Source organism: Cygnus olor, chromosome 1, assembly GCF_009769625.2.
Source record: "Cygnus olor isolate bCygOlo1 chromosome 1, bCygOlo1.pri.v2, whole genome shotgun sequence".
NCBI classification, from domain to species: Eukaryota; Metazoa; Chordata; class Aves; order Anseriformes; family Anatidae; genus Cygnus; species Cygnus olor.
The window spans coordinates 65,407,885-65,429,505 of record NC_049169.1 but is presented as its reverse complement, the minus strand read 5'-3'; the positions used below and the strand labels follow the sequence as shown (position 1 = coordinate 65,429,505).

At 49.7% G+C, this 21,621-nt stretch overlaps 1 protein-coding gene across 1 annotated transcript in view; it reads right to left on the bottom strand.

Moving 5' to 3' along the window:
• WNT5B (Wnt family member 5B) overlaps positions 1–21,621 on the bottom strand; it is a 70,507-nt gene that overhangs the window by 10,255 nt on the left and 38,631 nt on the right. The window contains exons 2-3 of the mRNA XM_040562546.1: positions 5,446–5,594; positions 4,552–4,799 (exon numbers count right to left, since the gene is read on the bottom strand). Coding sequence (XP_040418480.1) covers positions 4,552–4,799; positions 5,446–5,594 — 397 coding nt within the window. The remainder of the gene's footprint in view (positions 1–4,551; positions 4,800–5,445; positions 5,595–21,621) is intronic.

Here is a 21,621-nt window from a genome sequence, read left to right as displayed (position 1 = left end):
GGACCCAGCTGATGCTTTTGGTATGCTCCTGCTCCAATTTGCATGTGCCAACAACCTGCAATTATTAGCAGCTTATCACCAGCTTAGCGGTAATGACCCAAGACGAAGGCAAGGCTGTGAATGGCATCCACCTTGCAGAACAACTTGTGGTTTATTTATTTTTCCCTAAATGAGGGCTGTATGCTAAGGGCTTCTGCCATGTGCACGAGGACTGATAAAATGCTAGGGGACACACGGCGTAGAAGGGAGGGCCTCACTAGCAGGTCATAAGGAAGAGGACTATGCCCCCAGAACCTTCCTGGTCCAAGAAGTAAAGAGGAGTGACTCCTAGTCAAGATAATTCAGCTCAGAGGGGACGTGTGGTCCTTCTGCAGCAACCAGTGTCGAGTTTTTGCACATTACATGCAGTGTTAAGGTAACACCCGATGTGCACTTTACCACTACCGGCCTGTGCCCATGTGGCGGGAGCCCTGTGGCTGTACCAGCCTTCATACTGACTTGACCTGAATCACACAGAGGAGCTCCCAGGGTTGCACTTTGTTCAGAGAGACTGCACGACTCCAGGTGCTTAGGATCCTCACAGCTTGCTTGCACTTCCTGTACCAGACGTGGAGGCTGGATCTGCACTTTCACTGCCCGTGCTTTAACCATCTCTGTGTTTCAGATGCAGCAGCACCACAACCCAGCCTGCAGTCCCTGGGTCTGCGTAAGGAGTTCAGGCTGGTGGTGGGAGAGGCTGAAACGAGCAGCAGTGGTTTTCCTTCCTCGCTGCACTCGAAGCGGAACAAACCACGGTGCTCCGCTGATGTACTTCTGGTTTGGGAGGCAGGATCGGATGTGTGTATGGAATCCCATGCTAATACAAAGCAAATTTGTAGCTGGCAACTGTGGGCTGATACATCCTAGCTTTCGGTTAGATCCCTCACTGTCTTGTCGCTGCTCTCCCACCACACATCCAGCCTTGAAAAAGTGTTAGGATGTTAGCTCATCTTCTCAAAACTCACCCCACTTCCACACCGCTACGCTGTCATCTCAGTGCTGTGTTTTTCCCTAACCTTGCGGTCACAGCGAAGGTCTCCTGTGCGGTGGGTGCCCTGGGGGGGGGGGTGATGCCCCGGGGGGGCTGCAGCCCTGGTGCTGCCAGGTGTGGGAGGCTGGCGGTGGGGCTGAGCGCGGGGCTCTGCTGCCCTCCTCCGCCTGCCGCCGGCCGGGCATCCACCCAGCCACTCGACCTTCCGGAGCTGGAAGAAGGAAAGGGGAGGAGGACTGACCCCAGAGAGGAGACCGAAGTGAAAGAGATAAAAATGTGTTGCTCTTTTTTTTCAATGGAAAAAACATAGTTTCAAATTATTATTTTTTTTAATTCCCTAAAGTTTTCCTGTCTGGAGGAAAAGTATTTCTCTTTGTTCTCATCTTTTAAGACTCCTTTTCTCCTTTTTGCATTTGAAAAGGCAGAAGAGATAAAAATCTGTGGCTCCAGAAAGGACTGGACTAACCTGGAAACCCCAGTCTTGCACTTAGGATTGTGCTGAAGGAAATTACAGGCTGTATATTCTCTTCTCCCCCAAGAAAATACTAACACTACCTTTTTGGATGCTCTGTCTTCTCCCACGTAAGCATAGAATTTAGGACTGTATCTGTATGTAACTTACAGATGTATATATACACACATACTCGGTCTAAAATCCGTATTGACAGGGCAAGAAGCAACTTCAGAAGGATAATTTTTGTACACCAGCAGGTATTGTTATTGAATAAGGCAGAGGGCATGTCCAAAAGCTAAGGGCAATTCTCACGATGATACAAACACTAGGAAATATCTGTTAAAAAGAAGCTGACTTCTGTGCTACAGATGCCCCTGCAAAATTTTTCTATCATTGGCCTGCCTCACCTCTATAAAACGCACAAAATGAAGGTGTAATGATTAAACACAGACCAAGCAGGTCTCCCGTTTCCGAGCTGAGCCAAGCTCTGTGAGGTGGAAAGGAAACGAATCACCTAGGTTTCTGAGAGAACACTCTCCCGAATTTCTCCCAGGCTTTGGACTTGGCCAGGGCAGGTTCTCCTCCCCTCCCATAATCTAGAGCAGCTCAAGAAATCACGTAACATATGCCATGCCTGCATCAGTGGGTGGGCAGCCTAAGGTTGTTGGCACACTACACACCTTCTGGGTCCTTATCTCCTTCCCCCCCCCCTTCACGTCTCTCTCGCATGCCTTTGCACTCTCGCAGATATTCTGGTCTCCAGACCCTTCTCGTGCCGCTGGCACAGCGTACAGCAAGAGGGCTGTGGTCCAGAACTGGGGCTTAGGGGTTGAAAACAAGAGACAGGCACACGGTGTGAATGAACCCAGGGAAGAATGACTTTATAGCTGACACGACCTGAGAGACTGAGAGGGTTTTTCTTCTCTAGCATGGAAAACGGACTTGCTGAAGTGATGACCAGTGCCCCATTACAAACTCAGAAAAAGTAAAACTGGGGGTGGCATCCCCCTTTGCAGCGACTTATCGCCGACTTACACAACAGTGGTGAATCTTCATAAGCCCTGTAACACTCCAGGCCACCTTTGGTGACAATTTTCTTGCACTAGAGAACAAACATCACCTTCTGAATGCGCTCTGACTGATCAAAGTAGGGGGTCTAGAGGAGCAAGATTGAAAAGTCCTTGCTAGGATAGGTTTTTGAACGGGGGCAACCACAGGCCATCGCCTCACAGACACCACCATCAGCAGATCCCTACCAGAGGTCCAACAGTACTCCTAACAGGCATGTACACACACAAGCCAAACAGCAGGACTACTGGACACAACCACCACATAACCACAACGCCTCTTTCCCCATCCAACCCCAAATCTACTCTCAATTTAAGCTAACGGCATCAAATTAGTTTTAAAAAGGAAGTATCATCTGTCTTCCAATATCCATGCTCTTCCCTTCTTCTCATACACCCGCTGATCCTTCCTGGCTGCTTTTCATCCTCCAGCTCTGATCTTTATTTTCCCTTCAGATCACACTTTTTTTTTTTTTTTTTTCCAGGTTTGGACTTAACCACTTGACCGAGCTGGGGCTGCAGGAAGGTACTTAAGAAGAGGATGAGGTTTGCTCTTTTCATGCATCCTTGTGGGGTCACTAGGATCTCTTTGGGAATCTGAATTGTGCCCCATTCTTTGGGATGTTAAGTTACATGGGAGGGAGGGAGGGACGCCAGAAGGGAGAGATGGAGGGGTATTTGCTGTCCTTTTCCTTTGGTGGCTGAAATTCCAGTGTTTGTACCCTGAAGCATGAGTTTTAACAGCCTGGGATTGCACAGAGCCTCATCTGGCCACCACCCTTGGTATCGGACAGCAAGAGATCAAGGATGCGCAGATGCCTTGGATGTGCGTCAGCAGCTGAAAGTATGTGTCAGGAAACAGCACTTCCCAAGGGAGCATCCCAGAGAGGCAGGGATTTGTTGGGGTGTGAGCTGGACAGATGGGCAGAAAGGGAGGAATTGAATGGCTCTGATGGGCTGGATTAGGGATTCTGAGAGACAGAGCAGCACGTGCAGAAAAGTCCCTGAAATTCTCCAGGATGATGCCACATAATTTCAGGAGTGAATGGAAGTGATCACAGGACTCAGTTACCCCAGTGCCCTATTGCCTTGACACCCCAGAGGCATTAAAGATGCATCTCCTGGTGTTCTGCTCCCCATGCAGCATTTTGAGAGTGAGGCCAAAAAGGTGTAAGCAACGCTGGGGGCAGCTGGGGCCGCAGGAGGTCTTTTTCCATCCCCTATTAAGTGTTTTCCCTGACCTTACAAATGAGGCATAGTGCTGGCCCTGGGTTCTTCATTGAGAGCTTTGTGGGTGGGAACAAAACCCCACCACACAAAGGCTGGTGCGTGTGCGTGTGTGTGTGTGTAAGCGGCTGTTTTAACACCTTTTCTTTATTGTCCTGGCTGTCGGACACATCAAACCGAGCCCGGATTTCTCAGTTTCTTGCCATCAGATGATTGCATTTCAAAAGGAGCCGGGACAATGCAGCTAGGTCACACCTCAATTCAAGTGCAGCAATGGCCTGTCAATGCGCCTCTTTTGGCCAGCAGGGCAGGAATTATAAAAATCCCTTCGGTTTACACAGAAAACAGAAGAAAAGGGAGGAGGGGGGAGATCCCAAGCCAGGGAGTCCATATTTCCCACATCTCAGGGCTGCATTCCCTGTCCAAGGGCACTCCAGATGCTGGGAACGATAACATGGGTCCATTGTTCCTGGCTCCAGCTTCTTCCCTCCCTACCTCTAAGCAAGCACACGGAACAAAAGCAGCCCCCTCGTCCTGACCTCCCCACGGCCCCCCCAGGGGAGATGCCCCCTGCCCCAGCTGCGGTTCAGGTGCGCTGCTGCCTCCACTCAGGTGCGGGCAGCACCAGAGGATGGAAAAGCTCATTAAAGGGAGTTTTAGGAGCAGTGCTAACAGGGCTTGGCTCCCAAACACACATTTGAAGGAAGGCAGAAAGCCACAGGGGGACACCCAGCGTGCCCCCACCACTGCTGCCCCACGCTGGGTGCTCCTACCTATCTTCATGACCCGCCCAAAGACGGAGGTGTTGTCCACTGTACTGCAGTTCCACCTGCGCTGCCGAAACTGGTACTGGCACTCCTTGATGGCGCTGCGGGCCCCCTCGCCGATGAACACCATGTGCTCCTGGTAGAGCTGGCACAGCTTGCGCTGCCCGGGGGAGAGCCCCGGCAGCTGGCTGCAGACGGGCTGAGCGCCGATGATGTACATCTCGGGCCTCTGGATGGGGTTCATGGCCAAAGACCTGCGAGGAGAGAAGAGCATCCAACAGGGGCTGCCGGGGGAGGCCCGAGCACCTTTCCCTGGCCTCGCTCCCGAAGGCCGGCCGCGTTTCGCCTCTCAGCTGCCTCCCTCCCTCTGTGCTCGGCCAGACACGAGCCCCTGCCAGGGCTCGGGCGGGAGGAACGGGGCTCCTTCGAAACCCGAATTTAACCACCCGGGATGGGGAGGGGGAGCAGAGGGAAAGCTCGGCTCTTTCTCCGCAGGAGGAGAAAGCGGGCTGCTGCTTCGTGCGGGACCGCCGATGGGCGATGCCTCCAGCACGGGGAGGTTCCCGCTGTTTAGGGGAAGGGGCTCCGCGGCCGCTTTTGGCAGCGGATCGGAAACCTTACCCAGCCTCTCCTTACGCCTCCCCCCTCACCCAGAGCCCCGCACAAAGCCCCCCTCGAAACTCCTGCGGGAGAGGGGCCGCGTCCCACCTCCCCAAAAACCAGGGAAGGGGCAGGAGAGGGAGGGGGGGACCTCGCAAGAAGCGAGCAGCAGCGAAAGAAGCCCGGGACGGAGCAAGCAGCCAACTTCCCCAGCGAAGCCCCCTCCCCGGACCGGTCCCCTCACCGGCCCCCAGCCCGGGACAAAGGCTTTTCGGGGCTGCCCGGCGCCCCAAAACTCACCACCAGGAGCTGGCGTCGGCCACCGGCGAGGTGCAGCTGCAGAGGAGCGCGGCGGCGAGCGCCAGCCTCGGCCCCGTCATGGTGGGCTGCGGGGGGCTCCGGCGGCTCTGGGGCAGCCCCCGCGGAGCCTGCCGCCGGGACGGGGCGCCCTGCGGAGGGAGAGGAGCCGAGGAGAAGCCCTGCAGCGGGCCCTGCTTGCGGCGGGGGCGCGGCGAGCACGGCCCCCTGCCGCCGGCGGCCGCCCCCCGGCCCGCCCCGCCGCCCCCTCCCCCGGCCGCGCCCCCGCGACGGCAGCCCCCGAGGAGCCGGGGACGTGCGGGGGGGCGGGAGATGTGTGGTGTTTGGGGTTATTTTTTTTTTTTGGGGGGGGGGGTGGGGTGGCCGGCTTTGATGTGCCTCCCCCCCCCCCCCGTGCCCTTCGGCGGCAGGTGTGCGGGGAGCCGTCGGGGCGCATCAAAGCGGCCCCGCCGCCTTTGTAATGCAGGGGGCGGCTCGGAAATGTCGCCCCCCTACACACACACACACACACACGGCGCCCCGAAGTGGCCTTCAAAAGCAGCCCACCCTCAGCCCTGCGCCCCCGGGCAGGGGGGGTCCGCAGCCGGGGGCTGGCAGCTCCACCTGATGGCTAAAGGGGCTGGGGAGGTGGGCGAGAGGAAGGCTTCAGAGGCTCCCCTCGCCCCGACGCCCCTCTCCACTCATCCCACTGGGGACCTCGAGGGACGCAGCTGCACCCACTCCATCCTCATGCGGCCTCCCCCCGCCGTGGTGACCCCACAGGCAGGCTGGACGCGGGGGTCCCCGGGGGTCCCCTCCTGCGTGGCCCGAGAGCGGCGAGCAGCGCCCAGCCCTTTCCTTCATTTCGCCTCATAAACACCGCCCGAGACGTGAATCACCAGACTCGGCAGCTCAGGCCGCCGAAGTATATTTTCTATCGAATTCCTCGCGCCCGCCACGGTGAAATCGCGGTGTTTGTTTGCAGCACGCTCCGCTGCCTGCCCCGTCCAGATGTGCTGTACCTGCAGCTGGTGGCCGCCTCACCTGGCAGGCAGATGTGCGGCCGCGAGCGCCAGAATGAGCCGCAGGACAAAAAAAGCCTTGTGTGACCCGCTGCCTCCACGGGAGGGGAGCTTTGCTGCTCGGGCACAGCAGGATCCACGTCTGAGGAAAACAGGGTGACTTTATTCACATCTTCGGTAGCCTCCCTCTCCCTCCTCCCACAGCCCTGAGCGTGACGGAGGGATGGCGAGGTGTGTGTGCGCATGGCCACGCATACGCGTTTGGGGTCTGTTTCTATAGGGAATAGGCAGAATGGAAAGTTTATCTCTGGGAGTCTGGGGAGGAAGGAAGTTGTGTATGGATGAATGGCTTTTCCATGACAAACAATGAGTCTGCACAGACATGGCGTGATGTCACCTAAAGAATTTCCAAGCCAGCGTCAGATACAGAAAATCTTTTTGCTGGCAGAGAAGAGCGCGTGCCACCTTTCCATTTCAACACAGCCAGAAGGAAGGATTAGGGTGAAAAACAAAACAAAACAAAACAACAGAAAAAGACCTCACTATCTCACACACATATACAAGGCACACACCATGTAAATAAATGACATGATGGGAGAGGCGTACCTCCGAGCTTCGCCCTCACCACATCTCCTCATGGGTACTGAGAAAGGAGTGAGGAGCAGCAAGGCGTCACGTGCCCCTGCCGGGCAGGAATGCCACATGGCACCTGCCGACGTGCTTCCCGATCCTCACGGAGCACAACATGGATGTGCCACCAGCTGCCGCGGTCAGCCCATGGCACCAAGGTGACATGGAACTAGAAACCCTTCCCTTCAGTAAAGCCTGTGAGATGCTCACGTGGAGCCTGGTCTAGAAACACAAGGCATTAAATAAATATCTCAGTTATTAATATTCACAGGCAGCTGATGATTAATGACAGCTAAACGCTGTGAATACTACTAGCAGTGCCCTGACCACCAACAAGCACAAGCAAGGCATGTTTCCGTCTTATCTTGAAACACGAGACACAAAAATTGCTGTACTGGATAAGATCACTTATCCAGCCAAGCTAATATCCTGTCAAAGGCGGCAACTGAAGGAGATGCTTCAGTGGAAAATGTCTGAAACTGAATTCCAGCTCAAGTCTGCCGCTGGCGAGAGTGGCTGTGGATTACGGAAGTGAGTCGTCTTCAAGGTCCTGGAAATAATTTCTTCACTGACTGTGTTTATGACTCCAGATAAAGTGGTAATAGCAGGTGAGGTGTTGTTGCAGGCGTTTTGCCTCAGCCGGCAACTTCCAAACCAAAACCAAAAGCTGAAAAGTATTCGGCTGGTGGTCTGAAGAATGCCACTGATCCCCCTACCTCACGGCTTTTTGTTTCTACCCGCCCTGCAAGCCTTTAAAATGAGATTTCGGTTTTATAAATAAAAGGCCTGAGTTACTTTTCAAGCCCCAAAGCAGGGCTGATTCAAACAGCTTTGGCAAGGGTGTTTGCCAAAGCAAGGCTGGGTGGGAGACGTCGGTGAAATTTTGCGCAGAAGAGGGCTGAGGGGCAGGGGGCTGCTGGAGGGCTGAGATGGAGGTCAGCGAGGTGCTGGCCAGGAGAGGGAGGTGATCCTCCATGACTGCCTGGGGTGCTGGGAGGGCCAGCAGGACTCGGGGGTTCAGGGGAAGGAGGCTACGACTCCAAAACCACCGGCTGCTATTACTTCTGCTGGAAAAGGCCTCATCCCACCCCTTCGGGGGGAGGTGGGGGGCTGGCACACTCAAAGGTGGTGGCGAACCCACTCTGCGTCTGGTGCTTGCACCCAGAGCACTGAGGATCATCAAACAGGGAGCTGTCACCCGCAGAGGGGACATGAACCTCAGCCCTCAGGATAAAGGTCTGATGATCCCCTCTCAGAGCAAGCAGCAGCGGCATCAAGCCTGCATCTCAGCAAAGCCTTGGCACCCTGCAGCATTCAAGCCCCTGCTGCCCTAGGCAACTGTCTCCTGTGCTGCCGAAAATTAGTGCCCCAGTTTTCAGAGGTGACAACCGTGTGTGAAGTTTGCACATCGAGTTTTGAAAGTCACGCTGACGCGGCTGGAGAACGATTGCCACTTTCCCAACGCGGTTCATGCCGCGTGCGCCGGAGCGAAGCTGCAAGGCTCCAGGAAAGAAGGGGAGGTCGTGTCCATGAGATCATTCCCAAAGATTTGGCAGACTGTGAAAAAGTTGAACCCTGGCTGGAAGACAGCCCCGATAAATTGGAAACGGAGAGTTATTCACGCAAACTCCTTGTCCTATACTTACTGTTTTTTAAACGTTTGGGATGTCCCCAAGTGCGACGCAGACCTTTACTGAGTGCCGTAAGGAGAGCTGAAGGAAAATGTAAGTCTCTTTCCATGCAACTTAAACGCTCACCATTTCTGCATCTGGTCCAGTTTCTCCCAGACTGGGGAGAACTGGACATGCATTCTTCCTGTTATGATCAAGAGCCTCTTTCAAGTTCCTGTTTATTTTTGCAACTTGACTGTGGTTCAATGCCTGTTTCTCATGCCTTGCAACATCCAGTGCATCCAGAAACATTTACTGCTCTCTCCCTCTAGACTGACATAAGGCACTTACTCAAGATGGGAAAAATATTCACTTAAGTAGAGTCTCCTCTACTTGAGGAGCCAGTAGAGATGCGTAGGGAACCATTCCCACGAAGGAGGGTTTACATGTGTCAGTCCCTGCCCTCTGTTTCCGTGCCGGGGACTCGCGCATTGACAGCACTGAGAGATGCACCGTACTGCCCTACCACACGCCTGCTTCTGGCAGCCAGGCTTGGTTTTAACCACAGTTCTTACTAAGACTTCAGGAATCTCATTAATGTCACACACCTGCCCATTCAGCTCAACCAGTTTTAGAGGGAGTGTAGATTTTTTTTTTTTAAATAAATCCCTTGAAGCTAAATTGCAGCCTTCACCCAGAAGCCCACACCATCTTTTATGCCCCATCCCACGCTTGTTTGGGATTGTGCTGCTCCCCTGCTGCTGACCCTTAGCACTGTGCCACCATGCTGATTTTTTCCACATTTCCTGACCTAAATGTGCTATTTCATTTGTATCACGATTATTACTAAAACCAGAAGTTAGAGTCACCTCCGCAGGCCCAGGCCCAGCTGGGGCGTTACAGGTGGTGTGATAAAACCTCCTCAAAGCATCCCAGCCCATCAGTCCTTCAGGCCTGCCTCTTTGTCTTGACATTGACTTGTCGCACACTGTCTGTCTCCGCTGGAAGGGCAGATTATTCCTGTCTGTGTCCCGCTTGTTTCTTTTGGTACTTATGAGCTCAGTTTTATCTTCTGATGTGCTCATGTGCTACCTTCTTCTGCATCTCATCACCTGTCACCCTTGCTGACAGATCCAGATTTCCTTTCACCGCTACCTTGCTCTTTCATTTTTCCATTCCTCCCCTGGCCAATGACATTCGGTCTCACTGCCACCGCGCCGTGTAGAGCACAAATGCCAAGATATACCTGCCAGTCTCAGCAGCCCCGGCGACAGCCGTCCCTGAAGGGCCGGACCAAGGAGAGCAAGAAGGGGGGAAGGCAGCAAGAAAAGCAGAAGTACTAAAAACAACAAAAGAGGCCAGATGTTAAATCTTTCTACCATTTGAAACCATATTTAAAAGGATGGTGATTCTACAAATAAAACAGCTTCTCATTAGCAAAATAGACAGAGCATATGTAAATCCTTATGAATGCTGCTGCTCACCCCACAATACTTCACACACCAGGCAACGAGCTCACCTGGAGCAAGACCATCACACCTGCTACAAAAAAGGGGCAAAATCCAAGGATAAGCTGGGACATGAATGTCCTGTCTCTCAAGGTGGTTCTGTACTCTTAGAGAGGCGAAGTCCCCATGCTGAGCCAGCCTGGCTGCTGGAGACCTGCACCCGGTGGTCCACAGGAAGGTGCAGGAGACTCAGCCACAACCTGTGGAGCACCCGCAGCAGCTGCCTGTGCTGAAGCAAGATCAGCTTCACTCTGCTGTAATACCTCGTGCCTGAGACTGGGTTTGGCCCAAATTTTGCCCTTTTTGTTCCCATGACTATTACAATCCCAGGGTGTATAGTGCTGCAGCCTTTGATCTCAAACCAAAACCTTTCTACTGTCATTTATTTACATGGATGAGCCTGTATGAAATTAGACAAGCTCCACTACACGTAGCCATAATCTTACAAATGCATGTATTTAAATAAAGTAGAGCAAGCATTATCTGATGGCTGTTCCATGGCTTATTTACCATGCACGCGATGTCACTGTTTACTTGCCAGACAGACACCCCATCTCAGCTCCTTAATTCGTACAAATATATAATTTCTCCTTCAGAGCTCCCCAGGCTCCTCGGAGCAGACCCAGGAGGCCAGGGTGAGGATGCCCAGGCAGGGTGAGGAAGCTCACACTGGTGCTCTCCAGCTCTGTAGGCTTCTAGGAATGAAGGAGTTCAACCTTTGAGGCAATCCAGCCAACAACACCTTCCACAAGTGTTCAATTTATGTGGATCATGAGCCATGATGGAAGAAGACATGAGGCAAGCAAAGAGAGAAAAGTGCATCCCTCCTTTATTTGTTTGTCAGGGGCCAGCTCGGGGAGCTGGTGATGGCTGCAGGATCTGCAAGAGAGCGGAGAGGTCTGGGCTCAGATTATGGTACCCACAAACAGGTATGTTGGTCCTTCTTGAAAGTCAGGCAGGACAACAGGACAAAGTTCTCCATCAGGATGAGCAACATAGCAGTGAATGGCAAGACAAGTCAAAGCCACCTCCCTGCAGAGGTTTCAGAACAGGCCAGGGGAAGGCGACAGCTGGGTGACTTTAAGTATTTTCCTCCTCACCCTGACCTTGCGAAGCACAGAGCACCCTTCACCCTCCCCAAGGCGGTGTGTAGCTCCCCCAGTCCCTCCCAAAAGGATCTATGTCTCTGCATCCCACAGGTCTGGACCTCATTTTTGCTCCGAGTATATTTTCCTTTTCAGTTTGTCCCACGCTCTGGAATAATTACATTAACTGGCAAAGGCAGTCGAGAATTTAAAACACAGATCAGCTGCTGCTGCAGTGGTTCTTAGCTGCCTGGGAGTGAAAGGCCAGGGGAAAACACAGTTACTGCTCGGCCCTGGACCTCAACATAGGTCACAGGGACCGGATCCATCCAACTTGGATCAACAGCCTCCTTTCAGCCCCTTTTATTAAATCGTTACCAGTAAAGCTTGATATACACCTTTCCAAAGGAAACAGTAAGCCATGGAATAAATTCTAATCAGATTTAATTTCTCTCTCCTTCCTATTCATCTTCAAAGATGTTCTTATAAAGTCCAGTCTAATGAGACTAATATTAATGATCAGCTCTTCCTCCACTCTAGAACTGCCAGGCACCATATATTAGACCCCACAGCACTAGCAGACACTATTTTTTCCCTTAGCTTATATGAGGGGCAAAAGAGGTGCAGGAAGGGCTGGCTAAGAGGTTCGAACCAGTCTGTCTGGTGCAGACTTATCTCCATTCAGCAAAGCTTTAAACCAGGCGCTTAGAGGTGAGCACACACCTACCCCTTCTGCTGAATCAGGGGCAACATTAAAATATACTTTCTTTTTCCATTCCTCAGACCACCAGATACTTCTGCCCTCAATTAAACATTGTTCCTGCTCAAGTGCAGTGCATTCAAAGCCACAAGTAATAAACAAAACATTTTGGGAATAATGTCCCAGTGAACTGAATCATCTACATAGTTATCGCTGTTTCCAAAACAAAGAAAAAAACATTTTCCAAGCATGCTTATTAAGTTTGAGTATTAAAAAAAAATGCAGAAAATGCTGAAACTATATACAAAGCACTATCTATATCAGAAGATTACACCAATTTAACCAATTTCAGAACGTATCTATCTTCTCTACATCACATTTCCACCCAGGGTATCCTGTTAATTCTGGATGCAACAGATTTAAGCTAAACCTGCTCAAACTGTCTCAGAAATAGACTAGACTGCATATACATTTGTATGGAAAAGATCATTTTATATCTCACCCTTAGTTTAGCACCAGTCACACATGTACAATTCTAACTGCAGGAAAAAAAAAAAGTGTTGTGTCTAAGACTGTTTCTAAAATACTATTGTAACATCATTACCTTCTTAAAGAAAGAGTTTGAAGATAAAAACGCTCAGCAAAATGTGCATTCATGCAAACTTAATCTGAAAGAGTTGTATCAGTACATCAATGTTGTGTAGGTTAGTTACCCTTTAAACTAAAAGCAAAGCCTTCAAAAGTAAGATCTGCACTGATTTAATTAAACTGTTGAGCTAAATCACTACTTTTTTTTTTTTTACTTTTTTTTTTTCCACTTTAAGTGGATATTAGGAACAAGGAGCTGTGCCTCTTTTTGGGAATACATTGTGTGATCCCATAATACAAGCTTTTTGAGCATCCTGAAAGCTGCTTGTTTTATGTGGGGTCCCTGTCTGCAATCTCACCATGCAAAAAAGCTGTGACTCCTTCTCCAATTTCCAGTCTGCATGTATTCACGGTCAGCTCACACCCATTTGTTCGTGTGCCAGCTCGTCCCTTCAAGCTCAGTACGCCAAGACTGAGGCTGCAGCCTGACAATATGGTCCTGCTGGCGGCATTACCGGGGCAATAAATACCTCTCTCCCACCTCCGGGAGTTCATCCCAGCCCTGTGCCGCAGGACACTGCTCTTCCAAGGAGATGGCATAAGCAGATAGAAGCAGATCTGCAGTTATATACACAGATCTACATCGGCACTAGTTCCAGGCTCCCGTCTGCCTGCCCCCGTTCCTGTACTGGTACTGATTTTCATCTGCCCCACAGTGAGCAAGGGCAGGGCATTAAAAAGGTTCAGAACTGAACTTACAGAAAGAAAACACTGTTTTTTACTTCATTTAATTGCCTTGGCTGGTTGACAGAGTGGGGCAGGAATGTGTGGCTGGGGGCCTGAACGGTGACAGTGCCACTGTCACCCGATGTAAACTCACATGGAGCCGTGCTGGCACTGCAAGGACAGTTGTATTTCTTGGCGGTTTGGGGATTGTGGCTCCAATCCCTGACCAATTTCACAGCACACAGCCAGGCTGAGGCACAACCGAGTGCCTTTGGAAAGGGCACTGCAGAGAGGCTGAGCACCAGCATCTTGGACGGGAGCTACTTAGCCCAATATTGCTACCAAAGCCCTTGTGGTATCTGTCCTAGGCCTGATGTGCAAGAACATGATAGTAAACACCACCAACAAAAAGTAATTAAATATAAATCTTAAAAAAATAGTAACAAAGCATTCAATTGGAAGGCGCTGCTGTAAAATCACCTACTTGGAACAGACGAGGTTTCCAGTGTAGCAACTAGCATTTGCTGCTTTGTAAATCCTTTCCTGAGCAAGAAAGAGAACAGAACTGGAAAAGTAACCAAAACCACTGGTGCACTTTACTCGAGTTTATTCCTTTTCAATGACTTTGAATTTGACTCAGTTTTCAAAGCATATTATATAGATATTTTAACTGCCAAAGCTATCCAAAAGCTTTCCAAAAAAAGCTATGTGTTTTTTTTTTTCTTTCTGCTTCTCTCCTCAGCATGAACTGCAATGTGACATTTTTGCTGCTGGTACAGACACTAGAGCAGAACCGGTCTTCTCCTCCCACAGCACTGCTGGCCCAGCAGGGCTATCAAAAGCAAAAACTTGCTTTGTATCAACAAAGAAGCCACCATGAGTTGCCACCAGGCTGGCTCTCCACCCATCCTGAGTGTTTCTGAGCACAGCGCTATGCTTTGCACATCCTGCACTCCACTGGTGGGGGCTTTATCCTCCCAAAAGCTCAGCTTCAAAATGAGGAATCCGATTTCAGAAGTGCCTGTGGAAAACTGAGCCTTCCCTTTCCTGCTTTTGACACAAAAAAAATGCCATAAACCACCAGAACCAAAACTCCAAGGGTTAAATCCTCTGGAAAACGTGGGTGCTTATCTAACACCTCACCTACTCAGAAAGTGCTGTGCAGGATGTACCCCGGCGAATTTGACCCTAGGCTGCTCTGAGCATCTAGTCCGCAGCACCCACATTTAGCAGTCCCTGACATCCTGAACTCCCAGTCACCCTTCCTGCAGCAGCTGTGGCTGGGCTGGAGAAGGACGCCCTGCCTGGATGGCTGTGATCCTGCAAACTTAAGAAAGGCACCTGGATCTTTCACTTGTACCACCAACTGGCTTTCCAACACAGTTTGCTATCAAGAGTTGAAGGAGGGCAGGACTGCTTCTTTCGATGCAATGTGGGTCGATGTCATCTGTGAATGACCACACCACTAGAGCGTCAGATGGCACGTGGCTGTCACCAGCTCTTGGGATCATACTGGTAGAAGGCAACAAGCTACTACTGAATGATTATCATTCACAGTGAAAATCCACGTGTTTACATGATTATGTGCCGATTTATCAGAGGGAAGGGGGGCCTTCCTTTGTCAGGGTCTTCAGAAGCAGACCAAGCTTGGAAGGAGGAGGCTGAAGTCCTCTCCCGCAGCCATCGGGCCGGGTCCCTTGGGACAGCCTGCCTCCCCTCCCGGTCACATCAAGGCTGCGTCACACCCGTACGCTAATGGTGCTTGTGACCGCCTAATGTGCGGCACTGAACTGGAAAGCAGTGGCATTTCCAGCAGGGAGCACGTACAGAGCCCACACTTTGGCACGAGCAGCCCTCACCGTGGTGGCTCCGTCTGGAGCTCGGCTGGGCTGGAGAGGTGGGGCCCAGGCCCTGAGTCTGGTGCCCACAGCACGGGGCCAGGTTGGGACCTCGTCCTCCCAGCTCTGCTGCTGACCTGCTCAGCCACCCCGTTTCGGTTCTAACTAACTGCAACTCCGAAATGTGCTCTCCTCATTGACCAAGGGGAGGTAGATTTCTTTCAGACCAGTATCGTGATATTGCCTGTGGATGCTGTGATACACTACAGGCTCTAGTAGCTTTAAAGATCCTTCAGCGACACCATGTAAACACAGTTATTATCGACCCCATATTCACAGAGACACCCCACGCAGAACTTTCCAAATGCAAGAGAACAGTCTATAGGCGACAGCTTTTTCCAACGAAAGGAATGTGCTTGCTCTTCCCTTCAAGCTAAAAGAAAAGCATGTACCCAACAGGGGAAATTAAGTGGGTTTAGGCCTTCCAATTGCCACTCAGAGAAAACTAAAACCACCTCTTTTATCCTACCATACAAAAGGACATTCACAGTACTGTAGGTGGAACGGCTTTCATCAGGAATGCAATCTTGCTTTTGTTGGACAAATACGATGTCCTTGCAGTGCGTTCTGCAAAAAAACGGAGCATTGGCAGAGAAGGTAAGGGCTGCTTGTCCTGCGGGTGAGGAGAGCACGCTGCATTGCACAGGAGGCTGATGTGATGTGTGTGCTGTCTTGTATGCTCGTTGGCAGGCGTGGGCCACAGAAAGCTGGTGAATGAGGACATATGCACCCACCCCTACAGTGGGCAGGGCGTAGGAGGAGAAAAGGAATTGCCTGAGTCTCTATATTGCAAGGAAAGCAAGAAATCCTATTAAGGATTTATGCTGTTGCAGCAAAATAACTTCCTCACTTCCAGCAGAAGCCAGCTTTCTGATTGTCTTTACTTCACTCGTGCTGACAGGGTGTAGTTCTTCGGTCAAGCTCAGTGCCGTGTTTGTACGGAGAGATTTATCACTATCAGATGGGCTACCAGCATCCCCAGCTCCTCTGCCACTGGCCCTGCTTTTCCAAAGAGCTCACAGCCTTTGAAATGGATTTCAATGGCTCTGAGTGAGTGGCCCTTATATTGCTAAACACTTATACATCGAAAGCAGAGTTATTTAGTATGTGAATGTGTCTGAAAATATAGTGATGTGCACGTTCACAAATATGTTCAAGAGAAAACATGCATGGGAGATGTTTGAAAAGAAATTTGTGTGTGGTGCATAGCAATTATAATATGTTTTCATTTACGCAGTGTCTCCTCCACGCACAAGGGAACAGAACAAAAAAAAAACCAACCCGCATATCCTTGCAAATAAAGGGAGAACTAGCATTTCATACAAAGGTTAAACAAAAAAATCTGTTTAATGTCACTTTGGGGATTAGAGGAACTGGAGTAAAACAAACATGCAGAACAAACTTTGAGGGGTTGCTTCAGGAAAAGCACGTGTGTGAGTGTGTGCCATCACATCTGCATATTCAATACGTCTTGCTGGGACAGCTAGGGGAAAATAGGAAGCTGGAAATTTTCAGTGTGGGAATTAGATGGAAGAATGTGAACCATTCGAAACAAAACACGGCGAGGCTGCCAGCTGACTTGCTAAAATGCCAGCGCTCTCTAGGATCCACTGAAACCCAGCAAAGGACCAGCCCTGCAGCTCGGTGCTGGGTCAGCAGCCAGCAGATCTGGGCTGGAGCCCTGGTCCTGCGAGGAGCAAAGCACGTGAAGCTGGGGCCTGGATTTCCAAAACCTGATCTCGTGCCTGTAATTCTGGGCACCTAACGCCAGGCAGCGCGAGCCCAAACACCCAGCACCCAAGCAGGCAGGTACGCACCTCCCATCCACGTGGAGATACCTTTGGGGCCTCCGTTTCACCGCAGATGCAACGGGACTGGCTCAGAGCAGCCAGAAACACAACGAAACTCAAGGTACTAAGCGCTTACATAGAGCTCCGAGCCTGCCAAACGAAAGGCACTGTGGATATGCAAAGGAGTATTATTTAGTTACCTGCTGCTTCCCACGTCCTGGCAACCATTGCCATTCTATAAATATTTTCACAGGTTTCAATATATCTAAAGATTTTTTTTTTGTTTATGTTTCCTGCTTCAGGGCATTAAGGAATAATCTTCAGACGAAAAGATTCCCTGTTCCAAGAGGAACGTAAAGAATACAGCCTGGGTTTGCTGGCAAAAAGCATGGAACAACAACACCAACAAGACTAGGAAAATAGTAGATCTCAGGGGTGAAATAGTGGAAAGAAAGCTGCTTTTCCACATAATTCAGTCCACTTGTATGCTGGAAAAAAAAAAGGACTAAAAGCAGTATTTCTAACTTGTGTTCTCCTGTGCACGCACTTTTTTTTTTTTTTTTAATGGGGAACCATCTGGATTAAGGAAAGTTGTGTTCTCACTGTATATGACAGAGTCTGGCTACACAGACGATTAATTAATACAGAATGAATATATGGTAGGCCAAGGATTCTGGTGTTTTTCTGAATGGTACAGAAACAAGTTGGAAGAACAGGTAAAAAACAACAGACTTCGTTTTACCCATTGATTTTCCACCTCCAACAACATGAACTCCATACGTGCCCCCCAACCTGCTCATGTCTCCCCTTAATTTCACCCCCACACTTTTGCAAAGACGATTTTCAAGATTTTTTGTCATGCACTGCTAGATAATGCATTTTGGTAATCGTAGTGGCTTGAATGAGGTTTTAGAGTGTCTGCACATACCCAGGGGTGGAAGCGAGAGTGAATGCAGGTTCTGAAAGGCACCTCCTTTTGCTACCACTTCTCTATGTATCTACTGGGGTTGCAGAAAAAAAAAAAAAAGACTTTCTGAAAATCAGGCAAATTTAGCACCAACAGTTTCTGCACTGTTACTTCTAGGAACATGATATTAAAGTAACTTTCCTTTGGCCAGGACTAATATGAATCCTTCATTCTGTATAAAACATTATTTTTCACCCTTCTCCTGCATTCCATACGAAATTTTATTTTGTAACTCTCACCTGCAGTTTCTCTTCTATGCGGGGCTGAAATTGTGACTCTGATTTTCACAGAATTTTTCCAAAACAGTACTACCCTATTTTTCAGTTTTCCTCCAAAACCTTACTTCAGAGCCAATGCTTGTAGGGCAGGTGACATAACTTTGTCCAATTCTAGTGAACTGCCAATTTTAGAAGACTATTTACTACCTGAAAATGTGCTGGTGGCCGCAGTCCAGAGAGGGAGGAGTTAACAGTTAAAATCAACACTGCAGTAATCCCTGGGTACAGAAATAACGTGTTTTAAGAACCGTACAGCTACAACCGTACCTTCCCCGGGCTGAGCTTACCTTCTTGTGAGGTTACCTCTAAGTCTGTCGCAAGAACATACATTACTCTTCCCTGGACCTTGCTCCCAGGTGCCCCTGGAGAGGGCCCAGCCCAGGTATCGATGCCTTCCCTTCCTTGGAGCTTTTGATGGGGGGAACCAGCTCCCAGCCTCCCTGATGGCCACATAACCCTTTCTTACAAGCTGGCTAGTGCTGCTGCCTCTGCCCTGGCTGTGTGCAAACCTGTTGCACCCACTTTTCTCCCATTTCTGCCAGCAGCCAGAGCATTTCCTCCGTCCCAGGCTACGTGTGCTGGATGTCAGCAGAGTCACACAGCACTCGGCCTTCTCTGCTGGGTTTTGGACAAAAGGGCTGTCAGGGGGAGGCTTCACAAGCGCGCTGCTGTAACAGGTACAGTGCAGCACATTGGATGTGCACGTCTGCGCTGTGGCTGCGGGGGCTGCCGGCTTAGCTCCAGTTGTAGAGGTCTCAGAGTTCAATCCCCAGGAATGGCTTACGAAAGCAAGTACTACCTGAAAGGCCTCTTTGTTTTTCTGCCACTGCTTTTAATAATAATGATCACATCGGATACTTTCTGCCATCTTGATCGTCTTTGGTACTGCTAATAAAAGGACGGCAAAGCCCAGCACTTGCAACAGCACCTAGTGCAAGGAACTGGAAGTGTTGAGGTTTGAGATTTTACATCCTGCCCTCCCAGAGCACTTTCCCTTTGATGATTTAACCGCCGTGTACTGAGGTGCGTAGCAGCTACTCAGGGTGTGACATGCGTGGCGGAGCTGTGGCCAGGGCCCCAGCCGCTTCCTCCAACCACCAGGCAGTCCTGTCACACGAGGGCAGATGAGACGTGCACGACAGGTACATGACATTCGAGTGCAACTGCCTGGACCATAATTATTTTGCTTCTTCAAGCAATCCTTTCATTTATACTTTAATGAAAAACTGGGAATATAATCCAGAAATCCCATGCTTTACATCCTCTGAGCGTTCCTCCCCATATGAGCACAGTTATATTCTTGTTGGCTACTGGCTGACAAGTAAAATCAAAACGTAAATAATAATAATAAAAAAAAAACTAATCCCATAGGCTCAAATTCACAGCTGGTGTGTGCACTAAGACAACTTTGAATTTTGCCCTGGCACCTAACCACATATTGACAGCACACTGTATTTTGGTGTAGCCATCCCCGACACCAGAAAATACATGGTAGAGCAGAATTACCCTGTGCAGGAGGAACCATGTAATCCTAAAACGCAGACTCATATAGCACCTCACCATATCAGAGACACGATAATTGTACAGTAAAAACATTGTTTTAAAATTGTTTTTAAGGAAAGCTTCATTATGACCCAAGCTTCACAAAAAAACCCTGCAATGCAAGCGGATCCTAATGCTACAAGTTCTACATAACCCCTTAACTAGTTACACTTTCTTTATCCCAAAGGGAATCCATTCACTAACAGCCCCATCCTGATTTATAAACGTGTGTATGAGTACAGTAATATATTTATATATACTTATGTATCTCAAATGTGCACATTACACGTGTTCTGCCTACATTTAAATGTGCAAGTCTTAATAGAGATCTTTGTCACGTAATTACTGGTTATATCACAGGAGAGTTCTAGGGGATCGTTTTTGCTTCACGTTCAAGAAAGGAAAGGAACCTCTAAGTCACCCCACCTACTTTTCTGACGCTTTGCTAAGTGCAGAAGGGCTCTGTAGCAGCAACCAGCCCGACTCGGTGTGTAACACTGACAGCAGCATGTTCTCTCCACAGCGACCTGGCACCCTCGTTTTGCTGAGCCAGAGTATCATGGTTTAGTTATCAGCAGTGCAAAAGGATGGGTTTGATCTTATCCTTGTAACAAAGCCATTTTCCAAATTAACTCTGAAGAAGTTCCACTAGATCAACTTTAACCCAGTTTAAGACAACGGGCTGTTCCAGGCTTAGTTGATTTTTGTGGACACACTTCAAATCTGAAGAAGTATTGGAAACCAACTTGTGAAGGACAACTGCAGCCACCTGGACATTTGACAGTGAACTGGTGACATTGGAACTTGAACCGGTCCCAAACCAGCGTCAGCTGAACTACTTGTTAAGCCAGGTACAAATTTTTTTTGGAAAGAAGAAATTTCCCCCCTGTACCTTGGGCTGTGGAGAAACTCTTTAAACTGAGAAGTAGTGTAGCGGTGGGCTGGACAAAAAGACTGAAAAACCCAGCGCTTGCCAGTCACAGGAAATTAGCTAACGGATTTTATCAGGCTACACCCCAAACAGCACAAGCCTGCAACTTCTGCAACAAAACGATAGAGGCTGAGGCCATCCATGCCTTGTTTTGTTTCAAGGATGGGAAGTAAAGCACCGCCATTTTAAATGACAGCCTAGATCTCCAAAGCCACCAGCATGAATAAAGGACACCTTGGGGCTCCTACTTGCCTTGAATCACCTTGGAGCTCCTACCTGCTAGCCCCGGAGAAGGGCTAGCAGACCCTGGGCCTTACTGTTTAAGCAGTTTTGTGCCATTTCTCTCCTGCAAACCCAGTGGCCAGCACTGATTGGTAAGGAAAAGCCAAATGCCACGAGATTCCTGTGAATAAATTCACAAGTTTTCCATTCTGTGGATGAAGTCGTAAAAATGCACAAAGCGTGTGGAATAGGGTGGCAGAAGAAAAAGAAGGAGAGAGAAGGAATATGTATTTGTTGTCTCTTAAATGATCAATTTGAGCTAGGTGCGGAACAGAAAAAAAAATGCCATCCTGCAAACTGGGAAGCAAAAGAAACAAGTAGAGAGACACTGAGATGGGAACTGCAGAAAGACCTGGCGGACGTTATCCCCAACCATGCAATCAAAGATAGGGGACAGACGATGGTGCAGCTTTATCGGCACCGATTGCTCCCAGTCATTGAAGCCACAAGTGAGTTACGCAGATCCTCCTGAACCAACGCCAAGGAAAACTGTCCAGCCTCCACTGAACACCGGTGTAATTGGGGAAAAAAAGAATGAAACATTTATCTGGCAAGTGCTTTCAAAAAGAGAAAGCGGCTGCTGGGAGCTGCTCAAGGGGCTGGAATGTCAGACATGGTTCCA